Genomic DNA, 21,509 nt, shown 5'->3' on the forward strand with positions numbered 1-21,509 from the left:
CTTGTACAGCACTGGGGTAGTCTCAGGCCGGGAGTTGTGGTGTGGCATGGCCAATGTGAGGGGTCCAGAACCTCTCTGGTGACACGTGGTGGGAGGGACAGGTCCGGATCAGTGCCACAGCCAGCGTGAGGTCAGGGCTGCAAGTCCCTGTGCCTTCCAGCACTGGCATCCCATGGCTCCATGCTGCCATCATCCCACAGCCAGAGTCTGGACAGCAGTGTCTGTCTGCTGTCTCTCCTCCTGTTAGATCCCTTTCTCCACCTCTACAATCCTGCAGCCAGGTAGAACACTTTTGCTGGGGTGACCGGAAATCTTTGTGAGGTGAAATGTGGGAACTGCATCCCTTCGGAGAGGCTGTTCCTCTCCTTGTGCTTTGCTTCCTCTGCAATCTGCACCCTGTCAGAGTTAGGACGTGTTATGGAAATGGTGCAAAGTAGCTGTGAAGACCTGGAAGCAAGTGAAAAGTCCCCGTGCAAGTAGTGAAGGGTGTAATAAAATCATTTATTGCATTTTGTGCAGACAGGAGTCTAGAAAAATGAATACAGGTAAAGCAGTAAAGCAGTAACAGGGAGCATTCAACAGCTGAGGAGCCACTCCTCCATGAACACCTGCACAGAGAACACGGGGTCTGCACCGAGGCGGCCTAATGCACAACACTGAAACACACACAGAAATTAAATGCAAGCCTAATAGGGTTTTTTTTTTTTGGTTTGCAACCTGTTTTATTTACAAGGTTTTAAACTTAATTGCATTGCTCTGCACACAGATTCTCTAAAACACAAAGCATTCTAGGTCACTACATGTCTATTGAAATATTGCACTCGAATAAAAGTCACTTGAATGGACAGAGAACATCTAGCTACAGTGATTAAAAGAGTATTGAATGAACCGACTTCGTGATAACATTCATAACAAATATATTGCACATGTAGCACAGAAAGTGTTGTAACCAGCAAATCTCAGACCTTTCGGTCTTTCTGCTAGTTTTTAGTCCTGCTACACAGAGGAGGGTCTTGACTCTTCTAGTGCAACTCTTGCCCTTGTGCAGTCTCTTGTCCTTCCTCTCGTCCAGCCACAGACCAGCACCCGTCCAGGCTGGACACTGCCTGTGCCTCCTGTCTCTGCTGCCCTGTGGCTTGCTGTCTGTGCTGCGTGGTGGCCACAGTGACCTGAGCTGCCCACTGCCACTCACAGGGGCCAGGGCTGCTTGGCCCTCCTGCAGCAGGGACTGGAGCACAGGCCACCAGCACTGTGTGCTGGCCGAACTTTCCCTGCCTGCTGTGGCCACACTCCAGCCCACCCTCCCATGGGTTGTGCTGCTCAGTGCTGCTCCAGCAGCAGCCTGCCTGTAAAACAAACTGGGGGGTCAAGACCTTCCTGTCTGGAACAAAAACCGGACCGTGTCTGCACATGTGCCAAGGAGGAACTTGCATGTCTACCAGAGGAGGACACTGTCTTCACCACGGTGGAGCAGCAGAAGGGTGCTCCATGGGGAAACTGAACGCTCACAGAGGCCAAACGTGCAGGGCTGGGTTTGTAAACTAACATGCAGTGCTGTCTGCTAAAACTGGCCCTCTCCCGCCGACGGCGAGGGGACACGCTGTGGAAACCAGCTCCTGTCTTGCCACAGCCAAACTGCCTGGCAGGGGTGTGGAGCAGCCCTGACTGTCCAGAGCTGTGCCCCTGCTCTTGCTGAAGGATGGGGAAGGGGAACGCCTTTTTTCAGCAGTAGTGATGGAAAGGAATGGCCTTCCTGCTCCCTGGGAGAGCTGGGACCATGCCTTTGCCGTCAGGGTGGAAGTGGTGCTGAGGGGAACGGGATCCACTGGTGATGCTGGGGGGATGAAGCAAACCTGTCAGAAGTGTGCCCTGGCTGCTCTCACCACTGCTCTGCAAACGTCATTCCTGGCTGCCCTGTACCTGCGGCCAACGGAGGAGCCTCTCCCTGATGCTGCAAGGGTGGCTGCTGTCTGCAGCCTCGGCAGAGGCTGTGTATAACCTGCCTCTGCCCTCTGCCCTGCGCCATGTGCCAGGGCAGGAGGGGACCACGCTCTCTGCCTCAGGCCCAGCAGCACAGGGGGCAGCAGCCAAGCTGCAATTAGAGGGTGACTGCAGGGAGCAAGTGGCATCTTGTGAAGAGGCAGAGCAGCTGGCAAGTGCTCGAGGCCCAACAACATGGTGCTAACACATGAGCTGTGTGGGCAGGCTGCTGTGCCTCCCCCGCTGCTGCTGAAGTGCCTCAAATAATTTTGGGAGGCTGGAAACAGCCCCTCAGCTTGTGTGTGGTGGTATAGGGCCAGCTCCAAGGGGCAGAGCAGCTAGACACTGGCAAATCCTGGTTCCCATGGGCTGCCCTTCCCAAAACTAAAGGAACTTTTCACTTGCAGACCCCTACCTGCTCTTCCCACAGCTCCCAGGCTGCTGAGGCAGCAGCAGGACTGGAGAGTGCTGCCCTGTGCATCTGCACAATTCGTCAGCCCTGAGCTCCTGTGCTGAAGCCAGATCTCAGCTCAGCCTGACAGTCCCCATGTAAATGCTGAGCTCCCCATGCCTGTGGGACCAGCTTCCACAGCAGCATCTGTGACACAGACCAGCAGCCACACAGGCAGCTACCCTGGCAGAAAGTCTGGCTGTGACTGGGACTGCTCTGGAGAGAAGGGAGGCACTTCGGGAGTGATGGAAATGTAGGAGCAAGGTATGAGCAGGCACAGATGTGCAGCTGGGGCTTGGTTTTGGTCTAGGAGTGTGTCCAAGTAGTATCTTATAGCAAAAAAAATCCAACATCAAAAAACCCACTGCTTTTTATCCAAGCATCCCCAAATAGCTTTGGCCTGGACCTGGAGTAGAGGTGCTCTGAAAGGGAGCACGGGCTGGAGTGGCTGGTGCCAGGGAGGGGTTTCCTGTTCTCAGGGAGGCAGGAGTCAAGGTTGGCAGGGAGTCAGGTGGGCAAGGAGCTGGGACCAGTCAGGGCTGCCCATGCCAGGCAGGAGGCAGCTGCTGCCTGGATGGACACCCGCGGGGATGCTGTAGCAGCACCAGCTCCCTCTGCGCCTCCTGCAGTGCAGAGCAGCACTGGGGAGCGTCTGGAGGGGCAGAGGGGGCGAGTGCTTCAGCACAAGGGCTCAGCTCTGGCCGGGAACAAAGTGCTGCTCCAGGGCCCAGGCTGGCACAAAGCTGCCAGCGCTGCCAGGAGAGGGCAACTCTTAGCAGGCTGCACTTTGAGTGGAAGCTCAAATCTGCTGTGAAACAAGTTCAGAAAAGTCTGTGACTTCTTTTCCCTGAAAACTCTTAATAAGCTAAATTGAGAAGAGAATGAACCTGCGACCTGGCCCTTTCCCAGGGGCTGCTGGTGGCCGGGGAAGGCTGCAGCCTCCACCACCGCTCTGGAGCACTTGGTGCAACGGATGGGCTCCTGGTTTGTGCAGGAGCAGCCCGGCTCAGCTCCCCGTCCCTGCGGCCTGGTGCTAGCAGAGCCCTGCATCTCTCAGAATAGATATAGATCTCTATATATAGACTTCATCTGGTTCTATTAACATAAATATGATCACTTTAAAAATACACGTACTGTATTATGTACACTATGTACATGGGGCTGGGGCGGGCGCCAGCGGCACCCTGCTGCCCTCGCACCGCTTCCTGCGTGGTTCCTGGAACCGTTCACATTTGTTAAAAGCGCCTCAGTTTCTCTTCTATGAGAGATGCTTGGGGGGGGGGGGGGGGGGGGGAGGGGCTGGGAAACGGCGGCGGGGGCGACCCTGCAGCTGCTGCCAAAGATAAGAGGTGTTTGATCTGCCCCGGGGGCTCTGCTGCCTGCGCGGGGGCTGACGGCTGTGGTGTGGCTGGTGCCTGGGCTGCCCTGGCCAGCCGGGTCAGAGAGTGTCATGATGCCGGGGGGCGGTAGGACCCCTACAGCCCCCACCTCACTGTGAGGTCTTGCTGGTCAGATTAGCAAACAGCCTTTGCATATGTTAAAAATACACACAGATCCAGACTGTCCTACAGCCCCCGGCAGCATCTGCGACTGCCTGGAGCCGGGGCCAGGGCTGGGTTAGCAGCGAAGCCCTGGGGAGCAGCAGGGAGCGCAGCGGGGCACGGGGGGGACCCAGACATATGTGCAGGCGCTGGGGCCAGCCGGGCTGGCTGGTGCCGGGCCCTGAGAGCCCCCAGTTTAGTGCGGCGGGGGAGCAGGGTGGGGGTCCGGGACACCCCTGTGCCAGGCAGGAGCAGGCACTGGTGCCTCGGGGGTCCCCAGCACCCATGCGGCTCCAGCCGCCGAGAGAAGCCCCGGCTCACGCTGCGCGTGGCAGGGCCGCTGCGCGGCTCCCGACACCGCAGCTCCGCACCGCGACTGGTGCACCTGGAGAGCGTGAGGGAAGAGAGAGCCTGGAGTCAGGCAGGGAGGACAGGGAACACCCGCAACCACCCTAGGTCAGGGCTCTTGCTCTCACGGCCTTGCTGTGCTCCAGCACCTGACCCCTCACAGCCGCCCCCCACCCTCTGCCTCCTCCAAACCATCGTGCTGCATCTCCACAAGCTCAGCAGCCTCCAGAGACGACGGTGCCGAGGCAGCGGCGAGGTGGGGCTGTCCGGGTCCATGGCGGTGAGGGGCAGCAGGGGTGCAGCGCCGTGGGAGGCAGCCTCGGGCGCTGCTGGATGTGGGGAGAGGAGCGTCCGGCGAGGGGAGGGTGACGGGGGCCTCTCTCTTCTCCCAGCGCCTCGCAGGGAGGCACGGCGCAGGCGGCGGGCACGGGGCACAGGCGCATCCAGCCGAGTCTGTGCAGGAGTAGCAGCACGGTGGGGCCAAGGTCCGTCTCGGCACAGCCGCCCTCCTGCCCGGCCAGGCGTTCCAGCGGCAGTGCTGGGGCTGGCGGCGGGGCTGGCCGTGCCAGGGCGGGCGGTGGCGGCAGCGCCGAGCTCTGGTGCTCAGTCCGCGGTTCACTGTATATATTTATATATAAACAAGGACAGCAGTGCTGTGGTGTTGCAATGAGGAACAGCTGCTCTGGTGCTGGATGCTCCCGGAAGATCTGGTGCTGCAGTTCGAATGGAGAGATCAGGGGCACGGCCAAAGCCAGGTGAAGGTTCTGCGCACCGGCTGCCATCCGGCCTTCCCTCCTCCCCTCCGGGAGCACGATGCAAAGGGGTGGCGGGGCTCTCAGTGTGCAGACAAACCTCTCTCGCGCCATCTTTCAGGAGTAGATGGTGATGACCTCCCGGCCCCCACCACGCACCAGGAGCACTCGGTCCAGATGCTCCGTCAGCACCTCCAGGAACTCCATGTCTGCACAGCTGTCAAGGAGGACAAACTCCACACTGGAACATGGGGACAGCCCTGTGCCATACCTTCGCAGCCCCAGCTGAGCCTGCAGCACTGACACCTCCACACCAGAGCCAGGAGCTGGTGGGGCAGTCCCAAGCCAAGGGGCCAGGGGACCCCACCCATGCTGATGCTGTGCGATGGGGATGGTGGCTGAGCCAGCAGGTGGCTGAGCCCCACAGACCTCTGCCCGGGCCCCCGTCATGTGCCATTGCACTCATGGGTGTAGGTGCAATGTCATGTGGCCCCACCAGGTGCCAGAGGGGCAGGCTGGTGTGAATGACAACTGCTGGACCCGGCCAGGAGCAGGAGGTGTGGGGGGGTCCAACCTCAGGAACTAGACCTGTGCCTCTTGGCATTCACCTAAAAGACCCACCAGTTTTGGGGAAGATGTGGACCCTGGTCCCCCTGGCATAGAGGGGTTTTGACGAACGGCCCCATAGGAAGGATACAGTTCTCATCCCCTTTCCGGTTACGGGGAGGCCCTGGCATGTTCAGCAGGACCAGCTTGGCATCCTGGGACTTCTTCACAATCACCTCATTGAGCTTCACAGCTGTGTGCATCCTTCGCACGTTGGACTGGTTCCTGTGGGTGACAGCACGTGTGGGCACGGGATGGGCACAGTTGGCCTCCAGCCCCACACCAGGCCCAAGGGGCAACAGGGCACCCTGGCCTCCTGCCCTAGAGCAGTCCAGTCTGGGCTGCAGCACAAACTTGGGGTGCAGCAAACTTTGCCAGGCACAGCGCTGGTGACTCTGAGCCTGCACCAGTGGCCATGAGATGCAGGGCCACACAAAGTGCCCACAGGCAGTAGCAACTACGTCTGCTCAGGGCCAGGCCACGTGGGAGCGAGCAGGAGCAGTTGGCATTAGTGTCACCGTGGGTGCCTGAGCCCAGGCTCACAGGGAGCTGCTGGCAGCATAACAGGGCAGACGAGGAGCGTGTGGTGCGGGCAGTGCATGGAGCTGGCAACCACAGCCTGCTCGGGTGAACTGTCTGGCACTGCAGCTGTCACAGCTCACTGAGCCGCCCTCCTGCATGGGGGCAACTCCGACGGCTCCCATCACACTGCCCCATGAGCACAACCCAGCTCCCTCCACTCCAGCCCCGGCACCCAGCCAAACCCAGACTTACAGGTTCTCCCACTCCCTGCCAGGAGCATGATGGGGTCGGAGAGAGAAAGAGAGAGAGAGAGAGAGAGAGAGAAAGGTGGTGAACACCAGGTGTGCACCCCCACTCCCTGCAGCACACCCAGCGTGGGCACCCATCCCTTGCCAGCACAGTTCTGCACAGGAAGCCCTCCCCAGTTGCCCCCAGCCCCTCTGCAAGGGCACACTCAGAGTGCCCAGGCTGCCTGACCACTCCTCAGGGCAAGGATCAAGCTGGTGCTGCCAAGGCCCTGCCTGCACCCTCCTGGCTGGGGCAGGCAGGGGTAGCCAGGGACACAGGGCATGGGTGGGAGAACGTGGCAGCATAGGGGGCCGTACGGCTTCATGTTGAAGAAGTCCTTGATGCCCTCAGGGCTGACGGGGCTCTTGCTCTTGTTCTTCTCAGCAACAGACTTCTCCTTGGTCCAGGTGAGATGCACCTTCTCAGGGGCTGCCTCCACCTCATCACCAGGGGACTGGGAGCTGCTGGAGAAGGTGGTGGCATTCTTGTCGTGGATTAGTTGGACCTGCAGGCAGAAGAGGGGAATGGTGGGCAGGGCCTGGGGCCAGTTACCTCCCTGACCCTGTCTTGGTACAACTCCTCACCTCCTCCTCCGGCTTCTCCTCGCCATCAGCAGCCTGTTCCTCGGGGACGTTCAGGCGCAGGCGCGTGTTGGCCGGGTTCTTGCGCCGGATGGAACCACGGGACTCATCCGTGATGCTCTGGATCTGTGTGGGAGGGGTCAGCCAAGGGAGTGGGGCACAAGAGGGCTTGGCTGGGCAGAGCCTAGCCTGAAGCCCAGCTCTCCAGCAGGACAAGCACACAGAGCTGCAGGGCAGCTCAGTTCACATCAGAGCCACCACAGGGGTCAGAGCCCACCCAGCCTGTCCTGCAGGCTCACCTCCCGCTCCCGCTCATTCTTGGTGAGGTGCATTTGTTTGAGGATCTGGGAACGCTGCTCCATCACCAGTGTCTTCTCATAGGTGTAGGCAGAGATGTCACTCTCATGCTGTGGGGGAAACAGGAGAAATTTGGGGCAGGGTAAACTGTACTGACTGCTCCCAGCATGGCCCAGCACATCCCAGCATATCCCCGTGGTGCTGTGTCCCTCCGTGGTGCTGTGTCCCCCATGTCAAGGTCTGTCTGGCTCTCCCATGCACAGCATCCCTGACTGCTGCACGTGCCCCGTCCCAGTACTCACCATCTCCACCACCTCCACCTCTGCGGTGATGCGCAGGTGGTACAGGAACGTGGTCAGGTCTTTCTTCATCTGGATGCTGTTGTCATCCATCTGTGCCACCGTGAAGATGCGCATCTTGCATTTACGCCACACCTGCAAGGGAGGGGGTAGTTTGGGCATGGCTCGACAGGGACGGCCGCAGCCCAAGCCCCAGCCCCGCACTGCAGGGCCCAGCCTACCTTGTGCTGCCGCAGGAGGAAGGGCAGCAGCATCAGCATCCCCCCGTCATGGACAATCCACCAGACATCGATGTGGCCCTCCGAAAACCGCTCCTGGTTGCCCGGAAACATGGCAACATTCTTGGCCACCAGCAAGGCCAGGTGCCCAGCTGTGGTCTCTCGCACCAACTCTGGGAGGGGAAGGGCCACGTCAGCCAGGGCAGCTTGCAGCCCTCCAAGCCCAGCAGCACCCACCCTCCACGGTGCCTACCAATGAAGTTCCTCCAGGTCTGGTGGTCCTCCTTCTGGCGCCAGCTGCGGGGCCAGCCCACCAGCACTGTGTTGTGCTGCAGCCCCCCCAGCCCGCTGGACTGGATGAGGTGGGACATGCCATCCCGCAGGTTAGAGGAGATCACCACCTGACAAAAGCCCTTCACCTTCTCCGCTTCCATCAGGCGTCGGATGGACTGCAAGGGAGAGGGAAGTCAGAGATCCCAGGGCCTCGAGGACGGGCACGGATCATGGGCACAGCAGCTGCCAGGCCCAGCAGTGGCCCAACCCAGGCCAGATGAGGTGCAGGGTGCAGGGTGTATGTAGGGTACAGGGTGCAGAATGCGGGGTGCAGAGTATGGGGTACAGGGCTGTGAAGTGCAGGCTGTGGGGTGCAGGTCCTGGCAGGGTGCCTGGGTCTCCATGCCCCGTGGCAGGCTGGTGGCTCTGGGCCAGAGGGGTGATACCCAGTGGTGCACAGAGCTGGCACACGGCTCTGTACCGTGAAGAGTGGAGGGTGTTCTTGTGCCAGGGCTCTGACGGGCGGTGGAGCAGCAATTAGAGTTATTTACTCAGAGAAATTATAACATGTCTGCATGGGAGAGAAACTGTTTGCTTCCGAGGGTTTAATCTCATTAATGTGCCGCCCCGCGGGTGCGGGGGGTGGGGAGTGCTCTCACTCTGGCAGGGAAAGGCTCCTCTCCCACCCTGCCTGGCACCAGGGCCACAGAGACCATGGGGAGGGTCGGGGCTGTGGAGTCCGCTCAGCCCAGCAGCACAGCAGCCCCTGGGTGGGCACCATGCTGTGCTGTGATGTGCCACGCTGTGCCAAGTCCTGCAACAGCTGGCCAGGACTGGGACCACTGCTTGGCTGGTGCCAGGATCTCTGGTATCTTGGAGAGGAGGAGGGGTCCAGAGGTCCCTGCAGTGCTCTGAGCACCAGTGAAGCATGGAGTCCTCAGGCTCTGCCTGATGCCACTCAGAAGCTCTCTGGGCCGTTTGGGGCCACCAGCCCTGGCCATGGGGCAGACACAACCCTGGGCACCTGGGGACCAGGAGCACCTGCTGCTGGCACAGCCCATCTCGGTGCAGGCAGGTCTCACCTCCTCCGCCCTCTGCGCCTGAGGGTGGTTGTCCAGGAAGGTCCCTTCTAACACAGAGGCCACGATAGTGAGGCCCTTCCCAGCCTTGAGCTGTGATGTGAAGGACAGGAGCTGCGGGTGCACCACATTCTGCTCCTGATCCCCGCGGACCAGGACCAGCAGCTGCGGCCTAGAAGGAGGGTCCTGCAGTCAGTGCCCACATCCAGCTGGTCCCTGCCCCAGCACCCTCAGATCCCCATCTCCCTGCCCAGCCTCACCTCCAGTTCTTGGTGTGCGGGGGCCCTTCCTCCAACCGCAGCAGGGCGTAGCGGGCTGCACTCAGGGACAGGCCCCGGATCCCATCACCCCACTCCTTCTCTGCCCTGCAGGAACCAGCAGCACATAAGGGATGCCCATGGCTCTGGCCGTAGAGCACCACACTGGCACCCTGGAGCATCCTGGGACAAGCAGCCTCAGGGAGCTGAGAAGCCACACTGAGAGGCCATGTGGCCATGGGGGGCTGGCCAGGACCTGCGGTGCCACGGCCTCCCTTACCCGCGGTACTCGATGTATTTGTAGATGAGGCCAGCAATCAGCATGGCCACCAGTGCGTAGTACCAGGAGCAGATGAACATCAGCGCCAGGCACAGGCTCATGCCCAGGAAGGACAGGGTCCTGCAGAGAGCACAGAGCTGTCAGCGTGCCCTGGGGTCCCCACACCAGGGTGTCCTGGGGCGTCCCTCTCCTGCCCCATCCCAGCCGGCTCACCAGTGGTAGTAGCGGAAGCGGGGCCGCCAGTTGGGCGTCCGCAGCAGCGTTTGCACCGCACACGCCAGGTTGACAAACATGTAGCACATGAGGAAGAACCTGCAGAAGAGAATAGGAGGCTGAGTGGGTGCACTGTGAGGAACTGAGGTCTCCACACCTCCTGGCCCTGGGGTGGCCAGTGCTGGAGCGGGCCCTGCTGATGGACAGAGAAGCAGTGTCACAGAGTAACCAAGTCTCAGTGCTGGCCAGGACGGGACCCCAGAGTCCCCGCAGGGCCTCCCTCTTCCCAGAGAGGGCCCAGGGCAGCAGGTGTGTCCCCCCTGAGGAGCAGAAACCCACACACGCCACCCGCTGCTTGTGAAGGTGCGGGTTGACAGCACGCTGCCTACATGGAGAGGATGGGAGCCACCTCGTCCAGGGAGGCGATCAGGATCCCGATCTCGCAGATGCAGGCTGTGAGCAGCAGGGCCCATGTCGGCTCCCCGTTGGCTTTGCCGTGGCCGAAGACCTGGAAATGGGGGGAGAAGGGCGTGTCAGGCTCCGCAGTGCCCTGTAGCCCTGGGCAAGGGTACTTAGTGCAGCCCGATGAGACTGGACCCTCCCGTATACCCAGCCCTGGCGGGAACAGGGACTGGGAACACCGGGTGCCATGAGCTGGCACATGTCCCATGCTGGATCCTGCCAGGGCAGCAGTCCCAGGGCTAGCAGGACTGGCTCCTGCTGACAGTACAGTCCCATTCCCGGCAGATCCCGTCGCTGTCCCCACACCCAGCGCAGCAGCCCCTGTACCCCTACCAGGGACCAGCCCCAGCTCACAGCCTGGCCACAGCCAGCGCAGAGTCGGGCACCCTGTGCCTGGGACGGACAGGCTGCCGGGGGAGAGTGGCCCCTCCTGCGGCTGTGGGGACGCGGGGGGGGTCCGGAGAGGGGGCCGGGGGCGCGTGTCCGGACGCATTAGAGGGTGCGGGCGGAGCGAGTGAGAGAGCTCGGGCTGGGGCTGGCAAGGAGAAAGAGGGAGGATAAAATTAGCCCGCTCTTCCCTGGGGGGAGCTGTCGGGTTGGATTCGGAGAGATGAGGTTGTGGGAACGCGTCTTCAGAGAGCAGATAAAATATGAAGCGGCACGGCAGCGGGGGGGGGAGGGGATCCTGACCTTTCCCGACACTCTCCTCCCACCGATACCGCAGCCAGAGCCACCACGGCCGCCCACCGCCGCGCCGGTGCCGGCGGGATGAGGGCAGGGAAGCGGGGCTGCTCCGGCAGCATCGGTGCCGGGAGGAGGTAGCGTGGGTTCCCACCGGTCACTCGTGCTGGTGGCATCTGCAGCCACAGTGGGCTCTCAGGGTGCGGCAGCACCGGACTCGGGGTACACCTACCCTGAGGAAGGGTACGATCCCGTCCCTGGAGATGGCTTGCAGGAGGCGGGGGGCTCCGGTGAGACTCTGCAACCCAGCCCCACAGGTGGAGAAGAACGAACCGATGACAATGACCCACGGGGATGGCCATGCCAGGGTGCCAACCACCAGGTTCCCGTTGACGGCCTCACCAAACCTGCAGGGCATCAGCATCACCTGCGGTTCCGTCCCATGACTGAGCCCCGAAAGCACCAGCACCACAGTGGCACAACCCAGCCCCCCAACACGACACCACTTTGGGGGGATGTGACACAACCGGGGAAGGGCCCGCCCCCCTGGGGGTGAGCAAGGGAGCAGAGTCAGAGGTTGCCAGGGGTCTGTCCTCATCCCTGTACCCGTAAGCATGGACAAGGACAGGTGTGGGACAGGACTCCTCGTCCATGTGCCAGGAGGGCAGTGATGATGCATGCAGTTGGATCCTGTTTGTGTTGGTGCTGGCGACCCAGAAGTGTCACCTGCCACGTGCGGTGAGCAGGGCTGCCCCAGATAGGCAGGAGCACAGGCAGCCCTGCCTGTTGACAAACAAGTGGCTGCCTGCAGTGTCGGAGCAGGAGGAATGCAGCAAAACGTGGACGGTCAGGGTGCACACAAGCCCTCAGTGCCTGTTACAAGCTCCAGGCCCCCCTGCCCAGTGACACCCATGAACCCTCCAGTGCCACCCTGTCTGCCCAGTGTGTCCTGGTTGCAGCCTTCCCCAGACCTCTGCCTGCCCCTGGGGCTGCCCTGCCCCAGCCTGTTCCAGGGGGCTGCCAGACTCTCCCCATGCCCCACATATCCTTGGGACACTCACTTGTCACGCAGGACAACCCCCTCGATGCATGCTCCAAAGAGGACAACAGAGCTGATATCTGCCAGGTGGTCAAGGAGAGCCAGGAGGATGCAGCGTCCTGCCTGCCCAGCCAGTGGGGTGCTGGGACCCTGTCCCAGCCCAGTGAAGCACCCAAGCAGATCAGCCCTGCAGAGCGAGCCCACCCGCCCTCAGCCCCACAGCCCAGGCTCAGGCAAGCCCTGAAGGATACAGACCGCAGAGGTGGTGGCAATGGCCAGGATGGTGCCCGTGGGGATGGACTTCTGGGCATCCCGCAGGTCTCCAGAGCGGTTGGAGCCAGCCATGATGCCTGGGGAAAGAGGGGATGGTGTCAGGGGGAGCAGAGCTACAGCTCATCCCCGTCCCAGATAAACCTCATGCCAGGCACCGTATGAGCCCTGGGCACAGCAGGGCACGGCTCGGTGTGCGCCAGGATAGGAAGCAGACATGATGGGTAGTGGAGAAGGTGCTGCTGCGGCGTGGGGCCCCCAGCCTGCTCTTTTCATCCCCCCAGCACTGCCCCGCCTACCCCAAACCGCAGTCTGAGGCCACTCAAGGATTAGGCTCAAAAGCTCTCAAGTGCCGTGTCTCATTAGCCCTTAATTAGCTCAAGCAGGGACGGTGGCTGCCGCAGGGGTAGGGACAGGGTCCAGCCCCGACGCTGCTCTGGGAGGGCAGGAGGTCACGCAGGGACACGGCTGCACCGGCGGGTTCAACACAGCCCGAGGGATGACCCGTGCTCCGGCCGCAGCAGCAGCCGAGGCAGGACCCCACCGCCCCCGGCAGCGGGGGACAGGCGTCCTGCAGAAACCGGGACCTGCTGCTGAATGGGCAGCGGGAGGGAGCGCAGCGGAGGCTGAGCGGCTGCCGGGGACCCCGCAGCGCGGGACCCTCCAGAGCTCGCCATGCCCGGGGCAGACCGGGGGGCGATCCCGCCGGCCTTGGCCCCGGCGGAGCTGCAGGGGAGCCCCGGAGGCTACGCCCCGCTCGGTTCCGCAGCGGGACTGGGGCGGGGGGGCTCCTCTGCCCCCGGAGAGCTAAAAATACCCAAGCGGCGGGACGTCAGCGCGCACCGGGCGGCACCGTCAGATCTGGAGCGCGGGCGGCTGCGTGGGAGGCGATGGCGACCAGCCGCCCCCGCGACGCCGCTGTCACCGCCGCACCCACCGCGGGGGTGGCACACGTGTGGGGCTCCGCCGAGCACGCCCGGCGGCACGTGCCCGGTGTGCCCGCGGCACGGAGCGGGGCCGGCGGCGACTCCCACCTGTGACTGAGGGGAAGTAGATGCCGACGAGCAGGGTGAAGTAGGACGTCATGTCGCTGAAGACGTAGGGCTGGTCCATGTCCACTGGGGTGTCGGGGGAGCTCACTGAGGGCAGCCCTCGCTTCTCCACGATCACGCCCTTGGTCAGGTATGAGCTCCAGAGGTTCTCTGTGAGGAGGGAGAAGGGCGGGCAGTGCCACCGGCATGAGATGCCCACAAGCCCCCATACCCAGCACAGCATCCCCATCCCACAGGGATGGAGCCGGGGGGCGGGTCTGGCTCTCCCTCCCCTTCCCCGGCCTCACTGAGCAGCCGGCTCAGCCAGCAGAGAGGACCATGGGCATCCAGAGGGTGAGGATGGCAGTGCAGGTGGGCAACCAGAGCAGGTCCGTGCTGCTGCTGGCAGTGTCCCCACAACATACTGCAGCAGCTGACATGGGATTGCAGTAGCAAATAATTAAGAGGGTAATATAATTAATGCTGATCAACACAGGTTTAAGGGAGGTGGATCGTGTCAAAGTAACTTGATAATGTTTTTGATGGGATTATGAGTGCGGGGCTGATGTAACAGGTTTAGTGTCCCTCCGTGTGCTGCCTTGGCTGCAGATCACGAGCAGAAACTGGAGCAGTGGAGAGCAGCCAGCACCGGGCAGGGCGGGCAGAGGCAACTGCCCTTGGCATGTCACTGCCAGGGGGCTGCTGAGAGGGGCAAAGGGGCCTGCAGGCACCAGCCCTCAGCCCCCGGCACTGAGCCCCCTTCATGGCTACTCACAGGTGACAGATGAGGCTGGCAACCCTACTGGCCTTGCCTGTCTCATCCTCCCAGAAAGCTGTGTTTGTCCCCACAGGGAGATCCCTCACCTGGGGCACAGCAAGGTCCAGTCATCTCTGTCAGGGCTAAACTGTGCCACCGATCTCAAGATGCTGCTCGCCCAGTCACCCTCACCACTAGCCAGCCCAGAGTGGGGTCCTGGCTCTGTCCCAATGCCCCCAATGCAGGAGTGTTTGCTGCCTGTTGCCCTGAGAGAGACCAGCTGGATGGGTGGGGGTCTGCACCCCGTCCCCAGCAGTACCATTGCCAGCAGGAGCAGGTTCCACCCAGCAGCCAGGAACTCATTATCTGGCCCAAAAGACCTCAGCATGGGATACCATCGGGAGGCTCCCAAATCCCCTACAACTGCACTCCACTAACCACAGTCACAGCTGCAGCCCTGAGCACCACGTGCTTAGCCAAGTCTGAGCTCCCATGCCTGTGTCCATGCAGACACCAGGGCAGGATGGCTGGGGCAGCCTCACAGCCACCAGGAAGGACTGATCCTGCTTGTGGCTCTGCTGCTCTCCTGAGTCCCAACAATCACTCTGGCATGGGGGTCTGCAAACACCCTCTGAATGTGGCACACAGCATCAGCCTCTGCCACCCACTGCTGAGCGTGTGCACCTGGCAGATGTACCAGCATCTCCGGAAAAACGGGTCACAAGTGGCTCCTCCCAGCAAATTCACGCATCTTTCTGCGGTCCTGGCCATTCTCCCAGCAGGGCTGTAGCCACAGCAGCTAAGTGGCCCCGAGGGGTGATCGCTTCTCTCAAAACCTCAGATCAATACCAGCCTTTCCAAAGGCCAAGAGGAAGCAGAGGGAGGATTTATTCATCCCCAGCCTTTGGGCATCATTCTGAGCCACCCCGTTGGCTGACACAGGCTGCGTGCGGGTGGCTGCAGTGCCCTGCTCTGTCACCCAGTGCAGGAGTTGGTCCCACTGCCTGGCACAGCATGAGCACAGCTCACTCTGCCTCAGGGGCAGAGCAGCCCCCAGCAAGGATCACCCACATGCCCTCTCACCTGGACCCAGCACTGTTTGCCCCCACAACACCTGGCATGGCTGAGGAATCCTGCTCAGGGCAGCCTCCCACAGCACACCTCCACCAGCCCTGCTGGCAGAGCTGCCCAGCAGGCAGGGCCACTGCCCCACCACAGCTCCCCTGCACTTCCTTCTCCATGCTTCCAGTCCCATGCCTTCATGCCCATGCCCATGTTCTCATGCCTCTGTCTGCCTGTGCTCACCTTGGATGAGGCCGCTGGCAGCGCCGGGGATGCCCTCGATCTCAGTGACGTTGTTCATGCTGAAGTACTCGTCGCAGGTGGCATTGAGGAAGCGGGAGGTGCAGAAAAGCTCCCAGAGCTTGGAGCCAACTGTCTCGTTCCCCTCCATCACCATCTTGGTGCAGAGGTCAAAGCCATGGCGTGAGAGGGTTCTGTTGCCCAGGAGGCAGATCCTGGGGGGACACAGGCACTCAGCTGCGCATCTGCACGCCCCGGCCCTGCTGCATCCCTGCAGGACCCCGTACTCACGGGAAGCTTGGCGGGTCGAAGGCCGATTTGATGACACCAGCATAGATGGCGAGGATGGAGAGGATGACACAGCCCAGGAAGACCAGGGCAAATTTGTTGACATACTTGACACCCACGAACACAACGGTGGCCATGCAGGTGAGCACACAGGTGCCGTACACACGCATGTTGTTGAGCATCGCAGCCGCCTCCCCGCTGGCGTCCTCTGCCTTGAAGATGGCCATGGCCGGGAAGATGTAGGCCTGGGAAAGAGTTGTAGCATCACTGCCTGGCTAACAGCCTGCAGAGGGGACCCCAAGGAAGGGTCCTCAGACCCCCTGCCCTGCCAGGACCTGAGCCCTTGGCACTGCACAAGGCAAGGACTAGGTACCTACCAGCAGGATTTCGATGGTGCCCAGGATGTACATGGCACCAGCAAAGGTGGTGCCCAGGTAGAAGCAGAGTCCCACGGCCCCACCAAACTCAGGTCCCAGGGAGCGTGAGATCATGTAGTAGGAGCCACCCGCTGTCAGAGAGAGCAAAAGTGGGTCCCAGCCAGACCCCAGTGACACCCTCAGCCCTGCCAGGTATCCCATAGGGCAGACTGGAGCCAGGATAGCCATAGGCCCTGCTCCAGCATTGAGCAAGATGCAGAGCAGCAGGAGTGACCACACTGGCAGAGTCATTCCCCAGGAGCCCTGCAGCCAGGTGCAATGGCCAATGGCACAGGTGTTCCCTGGACACCAGACAGGAGCTGTAGCCCCAGGGACCATGCCCTGCTCCATCCTCCCAGAGGAGCCCTTAGAGCAGGGCTGCCAGGATCGATGGTCCCGCTGCGGCAGCAGGATGATAAATAGCTTTAATTACACCCCGTGTTGAGCTGTCAGTGCCGTGCCCAGCCTGGCGCAGCTCACGGCTCCCCAGGGCTCTGCAGGGCTGGCGTGTTCTGGGGGAGGCAGCCGGGGCACCCATCGGCCAGAGCCCGTGGTGCCTCCCGGGGGGCAGAGCCCACACACAGCAGCATCCCTGTGTCCGGCGGTGGCAGAGCCCACCCCGCCACCCAGCCCGTGGCACCCAGCGTGCCCCGCTCCCATCCTCCTTCCGTGCGTCTCCCGGCTCCCCGCGGCCTCTCCAGTCTGGCGGAGGGAGGAGCCGCGGCTGGCGGCTCTCGCTGCCATCTGCACCTCGCGGCTTTGGGGACGGGTGGCGGCTCCAGCACTCGCTCCCCCGGGCCGTGGGGATCCCGCGCGGGCTGGTGGCAGAAGGCTGGGGAGCGGCTGGCGGCCCCGGGGAAAAGCCTGGGAAAAGCCCCTGCAGGCACCCCACCCGGCAGGGACCAGCTGCCCGCACACGTGGCACACGCATCGACGCGGGCTTGGCTCTACCTGGCACCACACCGTTGGTAGCGATTGCACTCATGGAAATGGCCGTCAGCATCGTCTGCAGGAAGAAACACAGTGTGGGCACCCGGCGGAGCTGGGCAGAGGGACAGGGGAGTGGAAGGGAGAGCTGGGGCCATGCTAGGACATGGGGCTCCCTGGGGCCACACTGAGATGTGCCACGGGGCAGGGATGCCCAGGGAGGACGGATGGATAGATGTATGGGTGGGTGGGTGGGCAGGCAGGGCTGTTGGCTGGCAGCACAGCTGAGAGGGCTGAGCCCCTTGGAGAGGCTGGCAGTACTGCGCGGGGGCGGGGGGGGGAGCAGGGGGCTCAGGCTGCCCAGGACACTGGGCAAGACCAGCCTTCCCAACCTCTGCCCTGGGGTGACTGTCCTGGTGAGGTGGCTCTCTGCAGCACAGTGTGGTGCCAGAGCAGGGGACCCCCAGCACATCCCCCTACATGGCAGCTATAATCTGGGTCACCATTTGAGCCCCATTCCAGTGCTGATTCCTTTGGGAAGCTGAAGGCTTCTCCTTGCTCTAAGTGGGGCAGGAGCTAGGGCAGGGGCAGAAGCTGGGGCAGGGCATGGTGGGCTGGCAGCTAGTGCACCTCTCCATAGTCCAGCCAGCCAGACTGGTGACCCCCAGGCCATGGGCAAGGCTGGTGAAGGCTCATCTGGCTCCAAAACTCACACAGGAGCAGCAGAGGAAGACCATGCAGAATGACTCCATGATGCCAGCGATCCCCACCACCCAGGTGAGACGCAGGAAGAGGATGACCCCAAAGATGTTCTGGAGGCAGGGCAGGTAGACACCCATGAAGGTGCCCATCCGTGGGGCCTGTTGAGGGAACAGCAGTTACTAGGGCTCAGGGGCCTGGCTGGCAGGGGAGCAACAGGTCCCACTCCTCCTGCAAAGCAGCCAGGAACCCAGGGTGAAACTGCCCCTGGCTGAGGCCAAGGAGTCCCCTGTTCCCAGGGTAGTCTGTGGCCTGGCACTACGCAGGCAAGGGCTGGAGAGGGAGGGTTAGTTCCCTCCTAAGTCCTCACCTGCACGGGCTTTTTCTTGCCTCCATCATTGTTCTCAGCCTCCTCATGCTCCCGGCTGCCCTGTGGCAGGTTGGTGTAATTGGCCAGTCCACTCAGCAGAGACGAGACCATAGGGCTTGTGTCCATCTCCTCCTGTGGAGAGCAGAGCCCGAGTCATGAGGACAGTCTCTTGGGACCCTAGCCAACCCCAGGAGACCTCACCAGATGCTACCCCACTGCCTGCCCCTCCAGGAATGGCTTTGGCAGTGTGGCAACCCTAGCCTGGGGCTCTGGCATGTCCCAGTGCCCGGGGTGCAGGTCGGCTGTATGGGACAGCTGCCCAGCTCAGCCCCCTCCCCCTGCCCCACTGCCTGCCTGCCCTACCTCAAAGAGGGCCATGTTCTTGCCATCATATTCCTTGCCCTTCTCCAGGTCCGTGCTGTTGATGAAGGGGCTGCTCTCCTTGGGATTGCCATCACCTGTGGAGACACCACTGAGTCAGTCAGGCAGCCCTGCCCTGCCCATCCCACAGGCTCACCACTGTGAGGGGTCATGGCTGCCCGTGGCTCCTGCAGGAGAGCTGCCGGAGCTGTGGGCACCATGTTCATGCCCAGTCCCAGCACAGGCAATGGCAGGCCGGCATCCCAGCCACCAGCATCACCTCCCACACCTCACACCTGCAGGGGCTGCCGTCCCCAGGAGCCACACGCTGTCCTGCCCAGCTGTGCTGACGTATGGACCCACCAGAGCACATCCACACAGTGAGGCGAGCGGAGTGGATCCAGGGGAACCCTCCAGCGGGATGGCTGGCAGCAATAACTCACGGCACGGGGTGCCCACGGGTGAGCGCACTGGGACTGCCCTCAGCGCTGCATCTGCAGGGGCAGGATCTGGATGGCTGCTCAGCACCAGCGCAGAGGGGATGGTCCCGGCACAATGCCGGGGAGTGGGGCAAGTGGCCAGGTGTCTGGTTCTGCTCCCAGACACAAACCACAGGAGTGGGGGCCACAGGGTGGGAAGGCATCCGGAGGTGACACCACTGAGGGCAGGTGATGCCTGGGGCAGTGGAGCCACCCACAGCAGTGCAGGGCCCACAGAACTACCAGGACAGGGGCCACAGCCACTCACTGCATTAATGACCTAGTGCAGAAGAAACCTGGAGATGCTTAATAGCGATGAAAACAGCTGAGCTGCAGAGCAGCAGAAATAAATCAAGCTGGAAATGGAGCAGCAGTGAGGATGGTGCTGCCGGAGCAGCACAGCTCCAAGAGAGGGCCCAGAGCAGAGGGGGACCAGAGCATGGGGGCCAGGAGCCAAAGGACACAGTGCTGGGCAGAGCAGCTGAGGGGGCAATGGCACCCATGGCACAGGGAAACCTGGGCTAGTCCCCAGCCCTCAGTGGGCGGAGAGAGGCTCCCTGCCACACACCCATCCCACCACCACGGCCCTGCAGCCAGAGCAGTCACACTGCCATTAGCCACCGCACCGCTGGGCAGGCTGCCCACATGGGCAGGGTCACAGACCAGCTCCACACTTTGGGGGCAGGGAGAGAACTGCCCCCTCCACCATCCTTCAGCATGGAGCCGATGAGTGCCCCGGGGCAGAGGGATGGTGCCCTAGCAGTGTAGTCACCCACTCATGGTGGCACCCCCAAGACAGACCCTGCGACCATTTGGAGCATCCTGGTCCTTTGAAGGCCACTATTCTCCTGGCAGTTGACTCATATTTGGGATCCTGGAAGCCCGCGTGCAGTGGTGATTCACCATCTGCAATTCCCTGGCAGACATGGTACTCCTGGCTGACCAGGAGGTGAAGTCTCAAGTGCTACAGGTGACACTGACCTGCAGGCTGCCCCCAACTCCCACCATCCCATGGCTCCTCCAGCATGGGGCAGCGGGGCAGCAGGGCAGCACTGTCCCTAAGGGCACAGCCAAACACCAAGGCACAGTTCACAGGTTCCCCCTGTGCAGGAATGGCCATGGCAGTGGCACTGGGACACCCTAGCCCACACATCCCAGGAGCTTCACTCCAAAGTCCCCTTGGACCCCAGGTTACACCACCGGCATGTGCCCTGCCCTGTATCTCCCACAACAGGTCTCAACACGGACCTCATGTGTTCCTTGCTCTGTGTTTGATCTAAAGCCCCAAAGAATCCTGCTCTCATTAGGTAACAGCAGTGGTGTGGGCTGGCACCCACCCATTTGCCACAGCTCCTGCCCACCTGCACCAGCTCTGGGGACCACATTGATGTGAAATGTCCACCACACTGACAGGACACCCTCCAGGCTGATGCTGTGGCCATCCCCAGTGTGGCGACACAAGGGAGCAGGAGCAGGGGTGGCTGGAGCCCACCACCCCCTTAGGGCTGGGTGGCATCGGGGGACACGGGCAGTTTGGCAGGGAGACGTGCTCAAAACGTGGCAAGGCTCTGGGACCCCTCCGGGAGAACGGAGCCCGCGGGGGCCTCGTCTCACCGCCTGGTACCCAGCCGACGACATCACCGTGCAGGTTTCCATGGCAACGGCGAGCCACGGCCGCCTCAGCTCCCGCTCTTATGTAACGGCGGAGGCAGCCGGACGCTGGCCCCACATGGCACTCGCGCCCCACGGAGCCTGATGGATGGCGCGGCCGGACCCCCGGCCCCAGCCCACCACAACCCCACGGGACTGGCCCTGCTCGGCTCCATATGACAGGCGCCAGCAGCACCCTGGGGTGCCCACGCTCCAACCCATGGCACCACAACAGCACCCACAGCTCGCAGTCCCTCCACCCCCACCTCTGGCCAGCGCTCCTCACGCCGGGGCCGCGGCCCGTTCTGACATCACCCAGGCTGCTGGGGCTGGCCCGTGGCGCAGGAGCCCCTCGCCTGGTGATGCTGCTGCGAGGAAGAGCACTGGGAGAGGCCCCGGGCTGGTGAACATGAGGATGCAGCACGGCTCGGGGAGACCCTCAGCCTCCCACGTCGCTCCAGCCCCACAGACTGGAAGGAGTTAATCACGAGGGCGCAGGGTCCCAGGTGACAAAGCGCTCCCGCTTCTGCTCCTGCTCCTGACGGAGACCATTTTGCCGCAGCGGGGCTGGTGCAGCCTCTCCTCGGTAGCAGCCTCAGACCCGTGGTCTGAAGGAAGGGGCAGGCAGGGCAGGCAGGGGCAGGGAGGGCAAGCAGGGCGGGCAGGAGCAATGCACCCGTCCCTCACCTGCCACCGCCACGGCCAGTCCTGCCCGGCGGCACAAAGGGGGTGCTGCCTCCTGGCCCTGGGGACACGTGGGACATTGCCAGTCCCACCAACGCCCATGGGCCTC

The 21,509-nt window shown here is 62.4% G+C and overlaps 1 protein-coding gene across 3 annotated transcripts in view; it reads right to left on the bottom strand.

The window, feature by feature from the left end:
- Positions 1–480: 480 nt before the first annotated feature.
- The window catches only part of SLC12A5 (solute carrier family 12 member 5), a 31,693-nt gene continuing 10,664 nt past the window's right edge, over positions 481–21,509 (bottom strand). For 2 of the 3 annotated variants that reach the window (XM_048322109.1, XM_048322107.1), the window contains exons 2-26: positions 18,591–18,685; positions 18,228–18,359; positions 17,872–18,018; positions 17,183–17,237; positions 16,193–16,323; positions 15,819–16,060; positions 15,531–15,742; positions 13,472–13,639; positions 12,419–12,517; positions 12,190–12,247; positions 11,361–11,535; positions 10,375–10,493; positions 9,986–10,084; positions 9,773–9,892; positions 9,496–9,600; positions 9,239–9,407; positions 8,137–8,332; positions 7,887–8,056; positions 7,669–7,800; positions 7,369–7,476; positions 7,073–7,195; positions 6,806–6,993; positions 6,453–6,467; positions 5,770–5,903; positions 481–5,281 (exon numbers count right to left, since the gene is read on the bottom strand). In XM_048322109.1, the coding sequence (XP_048178066.1) occupies positions 5,190–5,281; positions 5,770–5,903; positions 6,453–6,467; positions 6,806–6,993; positions 7,073–7,195; positions 7,369–7,476; positions 7,669–7,800; positions 7,887–8,056; positions 8,137–8,332; positions 9,239–9,407; positions 9,496–9,600; positions 9,773–9,892; positions 9,986–10,084; positions 10,375–10,493; positions 11,361–11,535; positions 12,190–12,247; positions 12,419–12,517; positions 13,472–13,639; positions 15,531–15,742; positions 15,819–16,060; positions 16,193–16,323; positions 17,183–17,237; positions 17,872–18,018; positions 18,228–18,359; positions 18,591–18,685 (3,284 nt within the window). In that variant the 3' untranslated portion in view covers positions 481–5,189. The remainder of the gene's footprint in view (positions 5,282–5,769; positions 5,904–6,452; positions 6,468–6,805; positions 6,994–7,072; positions 7,196–7,368; positions 7,477–7,668; positions 7,801–7,886; positions 8,057–8,136; positions 8,333–9,238; positions 9,408–9,495; positions 9,601–9,772; positions 9,893–9,985; positions 10,085–10,374; positions 10,494–11,360; positions 11,536–12,189; positions 12,248–12,418; positions 12,518–13,471; positions 13,640–15,530; positions 15,743–15,818; positions 16,061–16,192; positions 16,324–17,182; positions 17,238–17,871; positions 18,019–18,227; positions 18,360–18,590; positions 18,686–21,509) is intronic. The other variant, XM_048322108.1, reaches the window with a different exon arrangement.

Source organism: Corvus hawaiiensis, chromosome 17 (assembly GCF_020740725.1).
Source record: "Corvus hawaiiensis isolate bCorHaw1 chromosome 17, bCorHaw1.pri.cur, whole genome shotgun sequence".
NCBI lineage: Eukaryota > Metazoa > Chordata > Aves > Passeriformes > Corvidae > Corvus > Corvus hawaiiensis.